General features: G+C 47.3%; 1 protein-coding gene across 5 annotated transcripts in view; it reads left to right on the top strand.

The window, feature by feature from the left end:
• Window positions 1-17402, top strand: part of Arnt2 (aryl hydrocarbon receptor nuclear translocator 2) — a 176156-nt gene that overhangs the window by 98745 nt on the left and 60009 nt on the right. For all 5 annotated transcript variants that reach the window (XM_004658245.3, XM_045145314.1, XM_045145313.1 and 2 more), the window contains one exon: window positions 12094-12196. In XM_004658245.3, coding sequence (XP_004658302.1) covers window positions 12094-12196 — 103 coding nt within the window. The remainder of the gene's footprint in view (window positions 1-12093; window positions 12197-17402) is intronic.

Here is a 17402-nt window from a genome sequence, read left to right as displayed (position 1 = left end):
TGAGCCATGCGGGAGCTTTGCTCTGCTGAGCGAATGGGACCTTGGCTTCTCCCTGCAGGCATTGCCTGTCATCGGCACACTCCCAGCAGCTAGGACCCTCAGAACTAAAGGTAGTTTGATTTTGTTCCCTGAGTGTCAGATACGGAAATGTTGGATATGAACGCTCAACTTGCAGTGTTTTCCTCCAAAATCTAACTTACTGGTATAAAATGCAACCAAGCATGGTGGTACACACCATTAATCCCAGCACTCGGGAGGCAGAGGTAGGAGGGTCACCATGAGTTCAAGGCCACTCTGAAACTACATAGTGAAGTCCAGGTCAGCCTGACCTAGGCTGAGACCCTAACTGGAAAAACAAAAACAAACAAACAAACAAAAAGCAAGCAAATCACACAAGCTTCCCTGTGCAGTTCTGGAGAGACTGAAGTTTTGCTTTTATAATATGATATGGCCTTTGCAAAGCATACTCAATATTAATTGTAAGCTACATGAAAGAGTTGGTGGGTTAGTTTGATAAAATACTACCCAAACATCTAGAGTCTCTGGCTTCCCTGCATATGAGAGAAATAGCAGAACCTTCTGAAAAGCATTTAATTTCTTGCATTAGTTACTTTTTTAAAAATCTCTGTGACAAAATAACCTGACAGAAGCAACTTTAGAAGGACTTAAAATTTACTTAAAAGTGGATGCAGCTCATCTTGCTGGGGCAGCGTGGAGGTGAGATTGAGTCAGCTGGTCACATTTTTGTCTACAGTCATGAAGCCGAGAGAGATGAATTCTGTTCAGCTGACTTCCTCCTTTTTAAAACTTTTTTTTAACTGATAATCTCCAGGTACATAGACAATATATTTGACCATAATTCCCTCCCACAACACTCCCTTTTCCTCATCCCAAATACCCCTCCCCTAAATCCCTTCTTATTTCTAGCTAGTCTTTCCTCTATTTTCATATCATCATTTTCCCTCTGATTATGCAGGTTTGGTGGTGGTGGGGGGAAGCTTTCTCCTTTTTCTATTAATGTTTAATCTGAATGCCTACCTATGGGATGGTGCCACCCTGAATGTGAGTCTGCTCTCCTTAGTATAGCCTTTCTGACAATGCCCTCAAAGACATTCCCAGCGAGGTCTCCTGGGTAAGTCTAAATCCAGTAAGGCTGGCAGTGAATATTATTCATGTACTCCTATTTGCCTTCCTGAGCTTTGTGTCCTATGGTGGTCCCAACCCACGCCCAGCATCTATGCCTCAGACTCCAGCCCAGCAAAGCTCTGTCCCTTTTTCTGACTTCTGTGCTTTCCCACACCTTGCTTTAAGCTTGTGGCTTGGGGCCTACTTTGCTTCTGGCTCTTATCTCTCAGAACCTCAGGGATCTTTTCAACACATCTTCTTACAAGAAGCATCCCTGACATACTTCTGCCATCTCAGAAACTCAGCAACCCTCTCCACCCTCTCTGATATTCAACATGTCCTTTCTGACTTCTCTGATACTCAGCACATCCTCTCTGCCCTCACCAATACTCAGCACACCCTCTCTGCCCTCTCTGGTACTCAGCACACTCTCTCTAGCCTCTCAGCACATTCTCTCTGGCCTGGGCTACTTCTGCATCTATACAGACTTCATCCTATGTCTTCTCCAGCCCCAGTCAGATGAGAATAAAGTCTTGCTTTCCTACACTGTGCTCTGCTTTCTGGTACTGTAGCTTGAGTTTCAAGGTTTCTGTTGGAAGGAGGTAAGTCACAGATTCATGCTTCCCATCCAGCCTCTAGGTGTTTATGATCTTCTGTACAGTCTCTTCTAATAATATTATTTTGAGAAAAGAAAAGTCTAGTGCCCTGTGGGTTATTTCCATGCTAGGAAGTGGGACACACTAACCTAAATACTGTGGATAGTGTTTTGCTGATGAGCCTAAAGTCCCCAGTCAGTTGACCAGTAGGTGTGACCCACTCAGGTAAGTCATTGACAAGCAGAGCATTTTATCCAGCTTTTGGTTTTTAACAAGAAGGGTGGGCAGAGACATTGAAAGCACAGAAGGATTTGATATGCCTTCTCTTGGCTTTGAAGATGGAGGGAAACATGTGAGTGATCCCTGGTCATCAGCCAACAAGGAAATGGATACCTCGGTCTGACAACTACATGAGACAGAATCCTGATAAGAGTGTGGATGCGTGGTGATAGATTCTGCCCCAGGACCTCTGGGTAAAAGCCCAGTTCAGCCAGCACCTTGATTCTGGCCTTCTGCCATCCTTGTCAGAGAGTCCATTGCATGGCTAGATATAGGTTTGAGAGTTGAACAGTGTTAGGAGAGAAGCGTGGGTGTGTTGGTGAACATGGCGTGAGGGAGAACTCCTTCTTTCCAGAACAAGGATCCAGAGAGAAAGGCCAAGGGAGGCACCATCTCACTTATTTCTTGGGATGTCACCTTCATATCAGTTTCTAAGTGTTTGTAACAGGCTGAAGCGCTGGACGTGGCTCATGAGATGTTCTTCCTGAGTGTTGGCCAGAAGTGTCAGGTATAGCCAATGGCTCCATCTGGGCCACACAAAACATTTCTGTAGGAGAGTGGAGCTTTCTGGCTCTGAGTGTTAGCTCCCCTCCCTCCCTCAACTGAAATGAACCCAAATGAACTTGAACCTTGAGTGACTAGGTTCACCTGTGTCCCAGCCTTTCTGTCTGGGAGCAGGTACTGCATTGATGATATAGCTTGTTTATTGTTTGTTTGGTTGATTGGTTCGGAAGAGATTTTAAAGTATTGCTCTCTAACCCTAAAGACAAATTATAAACCCTGTCTAGGAGCGGACGTACTAGAAAGAGACAGGAAGCTACCTGAGTTTCAGACTGAAGGTAAGGAGGAGAGTCTGTTTCTCACTCTAATGAGCCCTTTGCTCACACCTTACAAAGGATGATGGGATATGGAATCTGTGACCCAACTCAGCACACTGGGAGAATGAAAACTAATAACTATTCTGGAATAACAGGCAAAGCCAGGTCTTTTCCAGGCAAAACAGGAAGGCGTGGTTGCTGTGACGGTGCCTGCTGGGGGGGAAGCCGCTGCTCCTTACCTCCACCCACTGGACGTGCAAACTCATTTTTTGCCCAGTCTCCTAGGAACTGCTGAGACAGGTTAGAATGATCCAAAGGTCTCTACTAAATCAAAAGGAAAAACCGAAGAGTAATAAACAAATACGCAGAAAGAATTACCAAACCAGACCAAACCAAACAAAAGCCAGCTTTCCACAATCTAGGTCTTGATCCTGAAACAGACACAGGCTGGCCACAGTCCCCTACAGATGGCTGACCTCCCGTCCCCTCACTGCCCATCTGCTTCTGTTTGTGGATGCTGTCTCGTTTTCTGCCATGGAGGAGCGGGCTTCCGGTTTCTCAGGACAGTTGATCCTGGGCAAAGGAGAAACTGTGCTGTCTCCAGCCCAACTCTCCACTGCTCAGCTGTGGGACCATCTTGGCTGAGTTAGTGGATGTATCTGGGCTCTAGTTTCCTTATGGGAGGAACACAGCCTGTTCGAGGTGAATAAGGAGGGGCCCTTGCTGGGAGTGTCTTCCCAGAAAGCAGTAAGGACCTGTGTTGCCTATATTATATTCAGAATAGTAATACAACCCATGAAATCCGGGCTAGAGCAATGGCTCAGCAGTTACGTTTGATTCCTGAGCAAGCGTGAGGACCTAAGGGGATGCCTAAGACTGCTGGAGCTCAAATCTCCATATCCTGTGTGAATAGCTAGACATGGTCACCTGTGCCTGTGACCCCTGTCCTGCAGGGGAGCAGAGACCTGAAGATCAGGAAAGATACTCCAGCTCAAAACCAGACCTGGCAGAAAAGTGATGGAATGTGACACCCAATGCTCCGCTCCAGATGCTGTAAGTGAGCACCCTCGCCGCAGGAGCATACGGGAAACCACCCAAATCTTCTGCTTAGCCAGAGTCCATTCTTTTGATTTGGGCAGAAACTGGTTTGTCTAGAGCTAGTGACTCCATATATTTAGATCCTTAAACACCCAATAAAGATGATAAACTGTGACAAAGACATCTCTACCTGCTGTGATCCAGATGTCCGTGTCAACTTAACCCGTGTTGCGATAGGATTAAGAGCTTTGCCTTGGGGACGTGGTTAGGTGATGAGGGTGAGTGCCTGTCCTACTTATATTTGTGTCGCTGTGACCCAATTACCTGACAGAAACACCTTGAGCCAGGAAAGGTTCACTTTGTCTTCCGGTTCCAGAAGGTTCAGTTCATAGTGGCTTGCTTGGCTCTATGAACTTGAGAGGACGTCATGGTGATGGAGGCATGTGATGGACAGCACGGGCTCACAGCATGGTAGACAGAAGCAGAGCACAGGGCTGGAGCCAGGGTCCAGATATTACTCTCCAAGGTCCATTCTACCTGCTAGGCCCTATGTCTTAAAGGTTATTTATCTTCCACAAACAATGTCACCCGCAGGAAATAAGCATTTAAAACTTGAGCCTGGGCTGAGGAGATTGCTGAGTGGTTGAAGGTGCTTGCTTGCAAAGCCTGCTGGCATGGGTTGGCCCAGATTCAGTTCCCCAGGATCCACATAAAGCCAGATGCACAAAGTGGTACATGTGTCTGGAGTCTATTTGCAGTGGTAAGAGGACCTGGTAGCCTGTTCAATCCTCTCCCTCTCTCTCTCTCTCTCTCTCTCTGTCTGTCTTTCTCTCTCTCACCTCACAAATCAGTTAATATTTAAAAGAAAAAACAGGGCTGGAGAGATGGCTTAGCGGTTAAGCGCTTGCCTGTGAAGCCTAAGGACCCCGGTTCGAGGCTCGGTTCCCCAGGTCCCACGTTAGCCAGATGCACAAGGGGGCGCACGCGTCTGGAGTTCGTTTGCAGAGGCTGGAAGCCCTGGCGCACCCATTCTCTCTCTCTCCCTCTCTCTGTCCTTCTCTCTGTGTCTGTCGCTCTCAAATAAATAAATAAAAATTTAAAAAAAAAAAAAAAGAAAAAACATAAGCCTGTGAGTGGGGGCACACATCATATTCAAACCATAACTGTGCCCTTATAAAAGTGGTCTGTGGGATCCTGCTTGCCTCGTCCACATAAAGAAGGTGTTTTCTGTGAAGCATGGACCTTCAGGAGACATCTCGTCTACCAGTGCCTTGGCCTTGTGCAATACCATGTATTTTTTACAAATGACCCAGTCTAGGAAAGTATTTTGTTATAGCAGCTCTATGGGCCCAGACATGCCTTTAGCAGTAGAATGTCCATTCTCTCCCAGACTCATTACACCCAGCTTGTGGCGACAGGACCTTTCAGGGGCAGACTGGTCACACTGGTAGGATCCCTGTGCTGTGGTAAGGTGTTTTTACTGTGTGCACAGCTGCTAGGATGGCTGGGGTCAACCTTTTGAGGAGAACACATTGTCACTGGAACAGGAACCAAACTGCCTTCCAACCTCGGGGTCCCCATTTCAGGGGGCCGCACATTTTTGGAAGCACATCAGATATTGTTCACCATGAGACTGTGGCTTTATTTTTGCTGCTAAACATTTTTTCCTTTGTTTTCTTCTTTTGCTATCTTGGTTTTTCTCCTTTTGAAACCAAGATAAGATGTTTCCAGTTTTCTCAAGGATTCTTTTGATGAAATAATTCTAATTTATATTTGTATTTCTCTTGTAGCCTGGGGAGCATTTCTGTGTGCACAGTCTTCTTTTGTGATTTTATCCAAGACAAACTTCTGATTCTTTTTTTAAGTTGCTACTAACAAAAATAAAACTTAAAAGTCAGCATATCATGGAGGGGGTGCATATGCGGATTAAAAAAGACACTCTGTTAGAATCTTTAAGATGTCTTTTAGTAAAGGGTCAGGTGGTAAATATTTTAGGGCTTGTGGACCATGCATTCCCTGTCCCAATCACTCAACTTGACCATTGGAGTTTGGATGTAGCCATGGATCAGAAATAAATGAATGGGCAGAACTGTTTCCCATTAAAATTTTATTTACAAAAGCAGATGGTGGGGTAGCTTTCAGCTGTGGGCCATAGTTTGCTGTCTCCTCTTCTAAGGAATTTCCTGCTTTTCAACTGTCTGAGAGAAATCATAGTTGAAAACTTTGACATAGATGGATCATCATTGAACATTTCATGGAGGAGAAAAACTGAATACAGATAAAGTGCTGAAAGTGAGGGTCATCATGAGTTCCAGGGGCGTTGTTATGATGACCATACATGTGTGAATATCATAGAAGCACCCCTGTCTACATACACATATGTACACATATATAGACACACATCACCTGAGCAGTATTAACCATATGGAAAACCTGGGAACAACTTCAGTGTCCCACAGTACATTCTCCATGCAAAACATTCTAAAGCCTTTAAAATAAGGTTTGTGATAAAATCCGCTAGGAGTTTATGTTAAGTAATGTGAAGTGGGTAATGTATCCATGAAACCTCAGCTAATTAAAATAAAGAACAGGCACACAAAGAAAAGATTGATGGCAAGTACGCCTACACGTAACAGTGTTTTTCTCTAGAGAAGATTGGGATTTTACTCAGTGAGTGTGTGTATATATGGGCATGGGTGTGGGTGGGTGGGGGGGGAAGTTTTCAACAGTGATCGTGTTAGTTTTAGAACAGAAAAGCATTTGAGGAGAAAAATGCTTAAACCAAGTTCAGCCTCTCATCCTCAGAGTCCTCTGTAGATTCTGAGCCTTGCTGGGTGACCTGTTCTAGAGGAGCTGGGGGCTGGGGCTGGGCTAGACCACCAGGCTGTCCTCTCAGGGCTTGGAGTCACTACGTAGAGCTTGCCAGCATCTTGTCCTCCAGCTGTCTAATGGAGCTCCTGTGACTTCACAAATCCTCTTCATGTGCCTCGGCAAATAGGTGTGAACCAATTTTTCAGTGAAGGAAGCTGAGACCCAGAGAAATTAAGTGACCTGCTCAGGCGCCCACAACAGGCATGTGGGACAGCTATGATTTAGATCCTGATAGTCCTTGTCACTTGGATAATGTGCTTATTAATTATTAACTCACTAGTAGTTCTGTTTTGTGTCCCAGAAAGATGTCTGCTTCTGGCTGTATTGGAAGGTTTCTGGGGACATGTTATCAAATCCACTTGCTGTGTAACTTGAGCCTTGATTACTTTCATGACTGGGTGTGTGGGCCGCAGAGAAGCTTGCATCTGTACCAGGAAATGGATGGTTATGGGACACTGCGGATTCTGGCACTCGATGCTCATGGAATTCACAGAGCAAGGGGAACAAGGGTGTACTTGTTATTTGTCTCATTGCTATGACAAGCTATGTCACAGCAACTTAAGAGAAGGATTTACTTTGGCTCACAGTTTCAGTGTGTCAGAGTGGGGAAGGCATAGAGTCCACGGTGACAGGAGCACGTGGCTCAGGTCTTTATACGGTGGCCAGACCAGTGAATAGAGACTTGAGCCAGAGTTATTGCCTGGTCAGTAGCTCTGGGGCTCACCCCCAGTGGCCAAGGCCCCATGCCCAAAAGGTTTTATAACTTTCCAAAACAATGTCAGCAGCCAGCTGGGGACCAAGTGTTCAAACACATCAGTCTGTGGAGAACATTTCCATATTCAAACCATAACTCAGGAAGAACAGAATGGGTGGTATAGCAAATGGTAAAGCTGTAGCCCCCAAGGACATTTGGTATAAAAATGTCAAGTGAAAGAACTACCTATAGATATGGTGTTGGGGTGGGGCTGCCTTGGAGGAGACCAGCAGAATCATAATTCAGGAGGGTGAATATTGAGTGGGGGAGGGGGCTAGGTGAGTTGGAGGTGCGGCAGCCTAGCATGTCAGGTCTTGGCTCCAGCCCCCAGTATCTCAAAAGACAAAATGTTTAAAGGTGAAAGAGGGATCTGGGAAGGTGGCTCCGTGGATGGAGTTCTTGCCAAGAAACATGAGAACGTACGTTCAGATCTCTAGAACCCATGTAGAGTGGGACACACTGCCTAGGGGGAGAAGAACCAAAGTTGTTCTCTGACCTGCACACACACGATACATAGCGAAGGAGGGAGGCGGAGCCAGGGCTCGGAGGGCTGAGGCTCTGCATAGGTGAGAGTGGAAGGGGCGAGTTTCTGAGTGAGAGAGCCAGTCAGGCCTTGGAGCCCATGGTATGCAAGCAAGAGCTCCCAACCCCCAGGGACTGTTGCTGGGGAAGCGGGGGCTCAAGCTGTTTCTGCTGACACAGGGGGGAGGGAATCTCTGAGAAGGGATGAGCGTGTCGGAATTGGCTTGCATCAGAGGGGCCATTCAGAGAGCCTTAAAGTAATGGGAGCCGGGCATGGACCGGGTATAAAAAGAACAGAGGCAAGGTGACCAGGAGAGTTGACCAAGGAGAGCTGGGTAAGGGTGGCAAGATGGGGTCATCTCGGAGAAAGGCTGGTGAGAAAATAAGTCCTCCCATCGCCGAGGAGGTACTCTGGAAGACGTTGGCACTGGCTTGGACTGGACTGCTTCTAGGTATCCTTTACGACTAGCCTTAGGCTTCCAGACCAATGTCTGAGGAACCCCAAGACTTCAGAGAGTCAGAATTAGCAGCAGCATAAACATCAGTGCCTCCATAGTGTCCGTGCTGGGGGTCACTGGGAGCCCCACAGCTCAAGCCCGAGGACAGAGACACCTTACTATTATCCAACCTCACCGGGATTTGGTGCCCAGTTGGCCACTTGCCTTCATGCATCTTCACTGCTACTAAATTCATTAAAAGATCCAATTCACACCCTCTGGGGAACACACCTACGAGATGGAGCCAGGAATGCTCACATTCCTGAAGAGCCCGGAGAGGGGGCTCACTGTGCCCAAGGAAACTCGAGAAGCACGTAGAGAAACAAACGTTGGGGCAGTTGTCTCTCGGGGTCACGACAGCACGTCACGGGGATGTGTTTGTTCGTTTCCTCCCGTTGCGCTGCGCACGGGCTCCACAGCTGGGATTTATTTTCAGAGCACTTTGGAATTTGACAGGCTCTCGGGCTGCCTGCTTCACAGCTGAAACCGTTTGCCGTTTGCTCAGTGATAGAGAAAGTGACAGCTTACACTCAAAGGGCTGTAGAGGTGCTGTCAGTAAATGAGACAGACAGGTGTCAGGCCCAGGGTAGCAGACAGCACCGTCAGCAGAGCTCGGGGCCCCCTCCCCAAAGCTCAGTACAGCTCTCAGGCCCAGTGCGGCCCCCAGCGGGGGCTGGATTCCAGTGTGCACGTACGCAAAGGTGAATCTGGTGTTGGTGCACCATCTATATCCTGCAGATCCCTGCTCCAAGGGCACAGAAACACTGCTGTGGCCCAAGTTGCTGTGGTTGTGAGAATAAGCTGACCAGACCCAGTCTAAAATGACAGACGCCAGCTGATCCTAGCCTAGCACCAGACCTGGCTAAGGAAAGCACACTGTGCGGCAGGAGCGTGGTCCAACAAGATAGCCACCTGCGGTGCGGGCACTGTCTCCTCCACTCCGTCCTCCGTTAGCCTTGTGAGGGAAGCAGAAGTACAGGTCCACCCATTCTCTGACGAGAACCTTCAAGGCCATGAGCCAAAATCGACCTTTTTCCCTTTACTAATTAATGATGTCAGGTATTTTATCATATCATAGTGATGGGATGCTCATAGGGGCTGGCTGTAGGGAGGTTCCTCGATGGTGTTTTCTTCTAGTCATGAGAAGAGTCCCTTCAATGACTGATTGCCAAGGAGGGAGGCCCTCAAGTCACCTTCTCACATTCTACCTTCTCCTTCATAGCACACATCTCTATTTGAAAACCTGCTCTCTCCAATGCTATTCTACTCCTTTCTGTTCAGTTCCATCCTACTTTCTCTCTCTCTCTCTCTCTCTCTCTCTCTCTCTCTCTCTCTCTCTCTCAGTCTATCTCTGTGTGTGTTTAGCTCAGTACCTGTGGCACGGTCTGTGCTAAGTGACTGTGTTGGCTGAGGTGACAACTGGGTGTCATGATGAGACGGCTAAGGAGTTACTCAGGTTCAAGGGAGCCATCCAGGAGGCCCCAGGTTGACAGTGGATGGAGCACACTTGGGAGTCATGAGATGCTCCATGTGACCAGGCCCTAGGTAGAGCAGAGAGGGTCAGAATTGCTAAGAAGAATCACCAGAATAGAAGGAACTCTCGCCAGACCCAGTCATTAGAGTTTTAGCTGAAGGCAGGCCAGCTTGATAAGATATCAAGGATGGTCAGATACCAAGGGTGGGAATTTTGCTGAACTGTGCTAGTTGAGTTCCTGTTACTATGATAAAATCCCTGACATGATTACTTAGGAAAGAGAAGAGGTTTACTTCAGCGCATGGCATTGGAGGTTTCGGCCAGAGAATGAGTGGTCCCATGCTCATGCTCTGGCCCTCTGATGGGATGTGAGATGGCAGTGTTGGGGAATGGTGGCAAAGCACACCTGCTTACCTAAGCCAGGACACACGAGGAAGAAGAGACTGTGTTCCCCACAATCCCCCTCAAGGGCACACCCAGTGACCCAGGAATTTCCTATGAGGCCCCACTTTCACCATCTTCCAATAATACCATTTTGGGGACCACGCATGTGATACATTGGCCTTTGTGGGATACTCATGCAAACTATAGCACTTAGTTAGTAGGTGTGCTTCTCAAACTGGACTCTGCAGGCCAGAGCCCAAGCTGAGGAAAACAAAGAACTCAGAGCGATCTCTGTAAGGTTTCAGTCAAAGGAAAGCATCTTTGTCTTCTGAAGAAAGACATTGTGATAGTATCAACATGTAGTAGGTGGTGGAATAAAAGTGTTACCAGGGTACCCTCAGGGAAGTAGGAGAGAGGGGGGCCAAGGCTTGGCCCTAGGAATGCCAGTACTGGAAGACAGTAGGGGCTGGGCAGAGGAACAGCTCCTGGGAAGGGTCCTAGGGCAAGAACGTGACAAAGGGGCAGTTGGAGGAGAACGAGGATGAAAGGGACCAAGGTGTGTTTGTTACATGTGGCACACAGATTGCCCTGTTGTCTGAGCTAGACGGTATCTATGGGGTTGTAGCAAGTGAGAGTAAGTTGCAGGGGACCAATCAGCAGGAGGAAACAGGTTCAGACCATGAGTGTGGACAGACCAATCTGTCCACATAATGGAGAGAGAGGAAAGAACCTCCTGGGTCAAGGAAGATCTCCATTTGTTCTTCTCCCCAGAATGCAAGAGTTGTGATGGCGTTTAAATCCTGGGGGAAGTAGATGGCAGGCAGTGGAAACCTGGGGAATTGCTGAGTGGGAAGGGGGTCAGTGGATGGAGAGAGGACCCTGTGAGGTGGAGAGCAGAGATGGAATTCCCACCTGTCTTCCTCTGAGATGACAGGAAAGTGGGTGAGGGAGGCTGAGGAGGCCGAGGACCAAGCCAGTACCTAGGGAAAGAGAGGGCATGGACAGCGTTTGGGTCTCTGCCTAGGCTCCACTGGACTGTGATTCTCCTGCTGGTGTTGGTGTTGGAAGAATCTGGCAAAGCTGTCTTGGAGGTGCAATTAGCTTCATGCGGTCACTCTAATCAGCAAAGGACATGGGGTGGAGGGACTGTTGTGGGAAGAGTCGATGTCAGGTCACTAGTGCTCAGAGGTGACTGCCAAAAAATGTTATAGGATCAAACTACTCAGGAGATGGATGTGCAGAATGAGCAGAAGAGATGGTTGAGGGCCCAGTGACAGAAAAGGAGTAAAAAAATGCTAGAAAGGAGTGGGAAGCCCAGATAGAGGGGGCTTTTGAAAAGGGATCCATGTGTACTTGGTCAAGGCCAGCCAAGCAATCAGATCGAGGAAAGGAGCGCCAAGTTTCAGACTGAGCAATGTGCAAAAGTCACTGGGGACCTTGGCCGGGGCTATTTGCATGGAGTTGGGGAGGAGGCGGCCAGACTAGAGCGACTTGAGGCACGAGACTCCGTCTGACAACACCACCGGGAAGTGTGGAAAGAAAACCAGGCGTCATGAATCGTATGGATTCCATTGCTCTGTGTGTTTCTGCCAAAGAACGCTGGGAATGTCAAGTACCCGTGCGCCTGCTCTTCTTGGCATGGGAGAGCTTTGAAGGACACTCTTCCCCCTCCCCACCTCCAGTCCCCTGATCTGTCAGGAAGAAGGTGACACTGCTGTCCCTCTCTCTCCCTCAGGCCGCATCCTGGACCTGAAGACGGGGACCGTGAAGAAGGAAGGGCAGCAGTCGTCCATGCGCATGTGCATGGGCTCCCGGCGCTCCTTCATCTGCAGGATGAGGTCTGTGGTGGTTGGTGGGGACCTGGGTCATGTGGGTGTGCACCCTCTGACCTGCCCCTGCACGCAGTGTGTGTTCTAGGAGTGCACATCATACTTGATCTGTCTTAAGAGCACCTCCTCCCATTCCTCCTTTTATTTCCCACTCATTTCTGGATTTACACACCTTTGTCCACAGTGTTCTCTGTCTGTCTGTCTGTCTGTCTGTCTCCCTCTTTCTGTCTTCATTTGGCTTTGCCTCTGTGTGAAGCGGGAGATCATGGGAATCATAGAGTTATATGTTCTTTTTTGGGGGGTGGGATGTTCAAGATAGGGTCTTGCTCTAGCCCAGACTAACCTGAAACTCACTGTGTAGTCTAAGGGTGACCTCCTACCTCTGCCTCCCAAGTGCTGGGATTAAAGGCATGCACCATTGTTGCAGTCCAGTTCACATTGCTGGTAGAAATCACCCAACCCAGCACAGGTCAGCTAGCCCAGTCTCAAAAGTTGTAATCTCTCAGTTGCAGCTGAACAGGCAACAGTTCACCCAAAGATTTTTCTTTCTGTGCCATATCCCTCTGCACACACCAGTTCATTTCTACGCAAAGCAACCCTGCACAACTTCTCAGGATATGGGAATAGGAGCAAGCTTCTCACACAAACTGCTAGCTCAGTCCAGGCAAAGCTCTTGCACACCCTCATAAGCCAAACCTCACAGTCCATAGTTCTTACTGCATTCAGGTCTTGCAGCTCAGACCAGAATAGTCCATCAGGCTGTACTTACAGCACTGCAAGGCATCTCTTAGGCCAAGATTTCAAATCCTTCCACTTTCCTCTTAAAAATCAGATCCAAAAGGCCAAAGCCACACAGTCAGGTGTCTAGCAGCAATCCCACTCCTCGGTACCACTTTACTGTTGCAGTCTGGTTCGCTTTGCTGGTAGAAATCACCCAACCAAGAGCAGCTTCTGGGAAAAAGAGATTTATTTTGGCTTACAGGATTGAGGGGAAGCTCCACGATGGCAGGGGAAAACTATGGCATGTGCAGAGGGTGGACATCACCCCCTGGCCAACATAAGGTGCACCACAGCAACAGTAGGGTGTGCCAAACACTGGCAAGGGGAAACTGGCTATAAAGCCCATAAGCCCGCCCCCAACAATACACTCCCTCCAGGAGACATTAATTCCCAAATATCCATCAGCTGGGAACCTAGCATTCAGAACACCTAAGTTTATGGGGGACACCTGAATCAAACCACCACAACCGTCATCCCAGGCTTTTTCAGAGTTACATGTTTGGAGAACACATTTAAGAAATGCTCTCGGCCCTTGTTCCTGGCTTGGAAGAATCAATATCGTGAAAATGGCAATCTTACCTAAAGCAATCTACACATTTAATGCAATCCCTATCAAAATTCCAAAGGCTTTCTTCATGGAAATAGAAAAAACAATCCAAAAATTCATTTGGAATCATAAAAAAACCTCGAATATCTAAAATAATACTGAGCAACAAAAAAGAGGCTGGTGGTATCACCATACCTGATTTTAACCTATACTACAGAGCCATAGTAACAAAAACAGCATGGTACTGGCACAAAAACAGACATGTAGATCAGTGGAACAGAATAGAGGACCCAGATGTAAGCCCAAGTAGCTATAGCCACCTGATATTCGATAAAAATGCCAAAAATACTCATTGGAGAAGAGACAGCCTCTTCAGCAAATGGTGTTTTGAAAACTGGATAAATATCTGTAGAAGGATGAAAATAGATTCTTCTCTCTCACCATGCACAAGAATTAAGTCCAAATGGATTAAAGACCTTAACATCAGACCGAAAACTTTGAAACTGCTAGAGGAAAAAGTAGGGGAAACCCTTCAACATATTGGTCTTGGCAAAGACTTTCTGAATACAACCCCAATTGCTCAGGCAATAAAACCACAGATTAACCACTGGGACCTAATGAAATTACAAAGATTTTGCACCGCAAAGGACACAGTGAAAAAAGCAAAGAGGCAACCTACAGAATGGGAAAAAATCTTCGCCAGCTATATATCTGATAGAGGATTAATATCTAGGATATACAAAGAACTCAAAAAGTTAACTAATAAGGAATCAAACAAGCCAATCAAAAAATGGGCTAAGGAGCTAAATAGAGAGTTCTCAAAGGAAGAAATACGAATGGCATATAAGCACCTAAAAAAATGTTCTACGTCACTAGTCATCAGGGAAATGCAGATTAAAACTACATTGAGATTCCATCTCACTCCTGTCAGATTGGCCACCATCATGAAAACAAATGATCATAAATGTTGGCAGGGATGTGGAAAAAAAGGAAACCTTCTGCACTGCTGGTGGGAATGCAATCTGGTCCAGCCATTGTGGAAAACAGTGTGGAGGTTCCTAAAGCAGCTAGAGATTGATCTACCATATGACCCAGCTATAGCACTCCTAGGCATATATCCAAAGGACTCATCTCATTTCCTTAGAAGTATGTGCTCAACCATGTTTATTGCTGCTCAATTTATAATAGCTGGGAAATGGAACCAGCCTAGATGTCCCTCAACAGATGAGTGGATAATGAAGATGTGGTACATTTATACAATGGAGTTCTACTCAGCGGTAAAGAAAAATGAAGTTATGAAATTTGCAGAAAAATGGATGGACCTGGAAAGTATTATACTAAGTCAGGTAACCCAGGCCCAGAAAGCCAAGCGCCACATGTTCTCCCTCATATGGGGATCCTAGCTACAGATGACTGGGCTTCTGTGTGAGAATGAAAATACTTAGTAGCAGAGGCCAGTAAGTTGAAAAGGAGACATAAAGGGTGGAGAAAGGAAGGAAGGAGGATACTTAATAGGTTGATATTGTATATATGTAATTACAATGATTGTAATGGGGAGGTAATATGATTGAGAATGGAATTTCAAAGGGGAAAGTGTAGGGGTGGGGAGGGAGGGAATTACCATGGGATATATTTTATAATCATGGAAAATGTTAATAAAAATTTAAAATAAATAAATAAATAAAAATAAAAAAATAAAAAAAAAGAAATGCTCTCGGGCTGGAAACAGCTCAGTGATAGAGTCTTGCCAAGCGTGCACAAGGCCCTGGGTTCCATCCCTAGTATGAAGAAAGAAAGGAAAGAAGAAAGAGAGACAGAAGAAAAGGAAAAAGGAGGAAAGGAAGATAAAGGGGAGGAAAGGGAAGGTAAGGAAGAAAGAAGGAGAGTGGGGAGGAAGGAAGGAGGAAAAGAGAGGGAGGAAGGAGGAAGGTAAGGGACAGAGAGAGATTCTGTGGCTTTGTGTGGGGAAGAGGAAAAGCAGAGGCAGCTATTGTGATAATTACAATTCCTGTGAGAAACATGGTAACAGCCATTGTGGTAAGGTGGAGCCAGCCTGCAGGTAGGGTTTGAGAAAAGGAGGGAGGTTGAAGATAGGTGTAAACTGCCCATACCATTGGGAAAATGAGTGAGTGCCACTTAGTAAAATGGGAAAGATGGCTTGTATCTGGTTCGGGGTGGAAAGGACTAGGCACCCTGTCAAGACTGAGATGCCCACCAGTCACCCAAACAGAAGGGAGGAGATAATTGACTGCATAACTGGGGCTGGAAATGAACTCAGGAACGTATGTTGAAATGATATCTGAGGCTACTAGATGGAGTTGACCACCTGGGAGGTGAATGTAGAGAGGAAATTGGAAGACTGTGCCTGGGGCCCTACTCTAGTAGCTCATGAGGCTGACCTGAGCACCCTGGCAGGTAGGAGGAAACCAGAGAGGATAGCGAATGGGATATTGAGGAGAAAGAGCCATCAGCTGCCAAATGTCGCTGCTGAGTGTGGAACGTGAGGACTGAGGCTCCATCGCTGACCGCAGAGTGAGAAGCAGCAGGAAGGAGCTGGTGTTGCAGGCAGGTGCACGAGGTGGACCTAGGGCCCCTCTGCCAGACCCCAAGCCTGCCTAGCACTTCCTGGCCTGTGGTCCTCAAGCGCCTCTCCTGATGAGTCCACAGGATTCTGCATCTCTTCCGCTATCAGCCCTACTTCCTCCCTTCTAAGTTGCATGACTCTAGGGGAGATGCAGGCCCCAGGGCCAGCACAGCAGAGCCACTGGCTGATGCCACTTTCACTGGGTTGTCCGCTGCCAGAACTGTGACTTCCCATCTCCAGAGCTTGCATGCACTTTGAAATTCCAAACAGGATATGCTTTAAAAATAATATTTATGCCTGGTCTAGTAGCACACGTGTTTAATCCCAGCACTTGGGAGGCAGAGGTAGGGGGATTGCTGTGAGTTCAAGGCCACCCTGAGACTACATAGTGAATTCCAGGTCAGCCTTGGGCTAGAGAAAAACCCTACCTCAAAAACACTAATAATAATAATCTTTATTTTCCTTGATTCAAAGTTGACTTTTCAAGCACTACATGTGTTAATAAAAAAATCTGTTCACCCACTGCTTAGATTGTCAAGGTGGCCTATGGTCGGGGGCAGCCTGCCTTGCTGACCCCTGGCTGAGGCCACAGAACCTCCTTTTGCAAGAAACAGGCCATGGGGGTGTTGGAGGGAACTAGCATCTGCTCCTCTCCATGCTGAGCATAGAACTCTTCTAGAAGACTTTGATGCACCTCCTTTACCTCAGGTGACAAGATGGCACTGGAGTGACAATGCACGAACATCTCTGTTTGATGTGGGAAGGAGTCTCACAGGCTGTCTGCTTCATGTGGTGGGCTGAGCCAGGCGGGATCCACATGCGTAGTGTCTAGCCAGAAATTAACATGCCAGTAGCTCACATGGTCATCCATAGCAGACTCCTCCCAACCTAGTTTGGGTGCACTCAATAAGCTCAGTAAGGGATACAAATTCTTATGAAACCTCCAGCAATTCTTTTTATGAATGACCTGCTTGGAAGCACCATAACACACCATTTATGTTAGCAACCTAACATGCCAATGTACTGCCCTACCCACCCCAACTTATCCTCTCTGCCCTGGCACACCTTTTGGGGATGTGCTCCAAGTTGGAGTTTGAGACTGCTACCTGGACTGACCGAAGAGGTACATGACACTGGTGTCTACCTAAAGCATGGCCTTCGCACCAACAGAGCAACTTAATTTCAGCAAGACACTGGGCATAGTCTGCCAGAAAAGGGCAGAAGGTCAGCTCTGCCAGTATCTCTGGGCAGCAACGTCACAGATCCTGCTGTGAAAGTCACTAGTGCTGGCAGCTGTCCAAGGT

The sequence above is a fragment of the Jaculus jaculus genome, chromosome 3 (genome assembly GCF_020740685.1).
Source record: "Jaculus jaculus isolate mJacJac1 chromosome 3, mJacJac1.mat.Y.cur, whole genome shotgun sequence".
Classification (NCBI taxonomy): Eukaryota; Metazoa; Chordata; class Mammalia; order Rodentia; family Dipodidae; genus Jaculus; species Jaculus jaculus.
The sequence above is the reverse complement of the archived record's forward strand: the minus strand, read 5'-3'. Positions and strand labels throughout refer to the sequence as shown.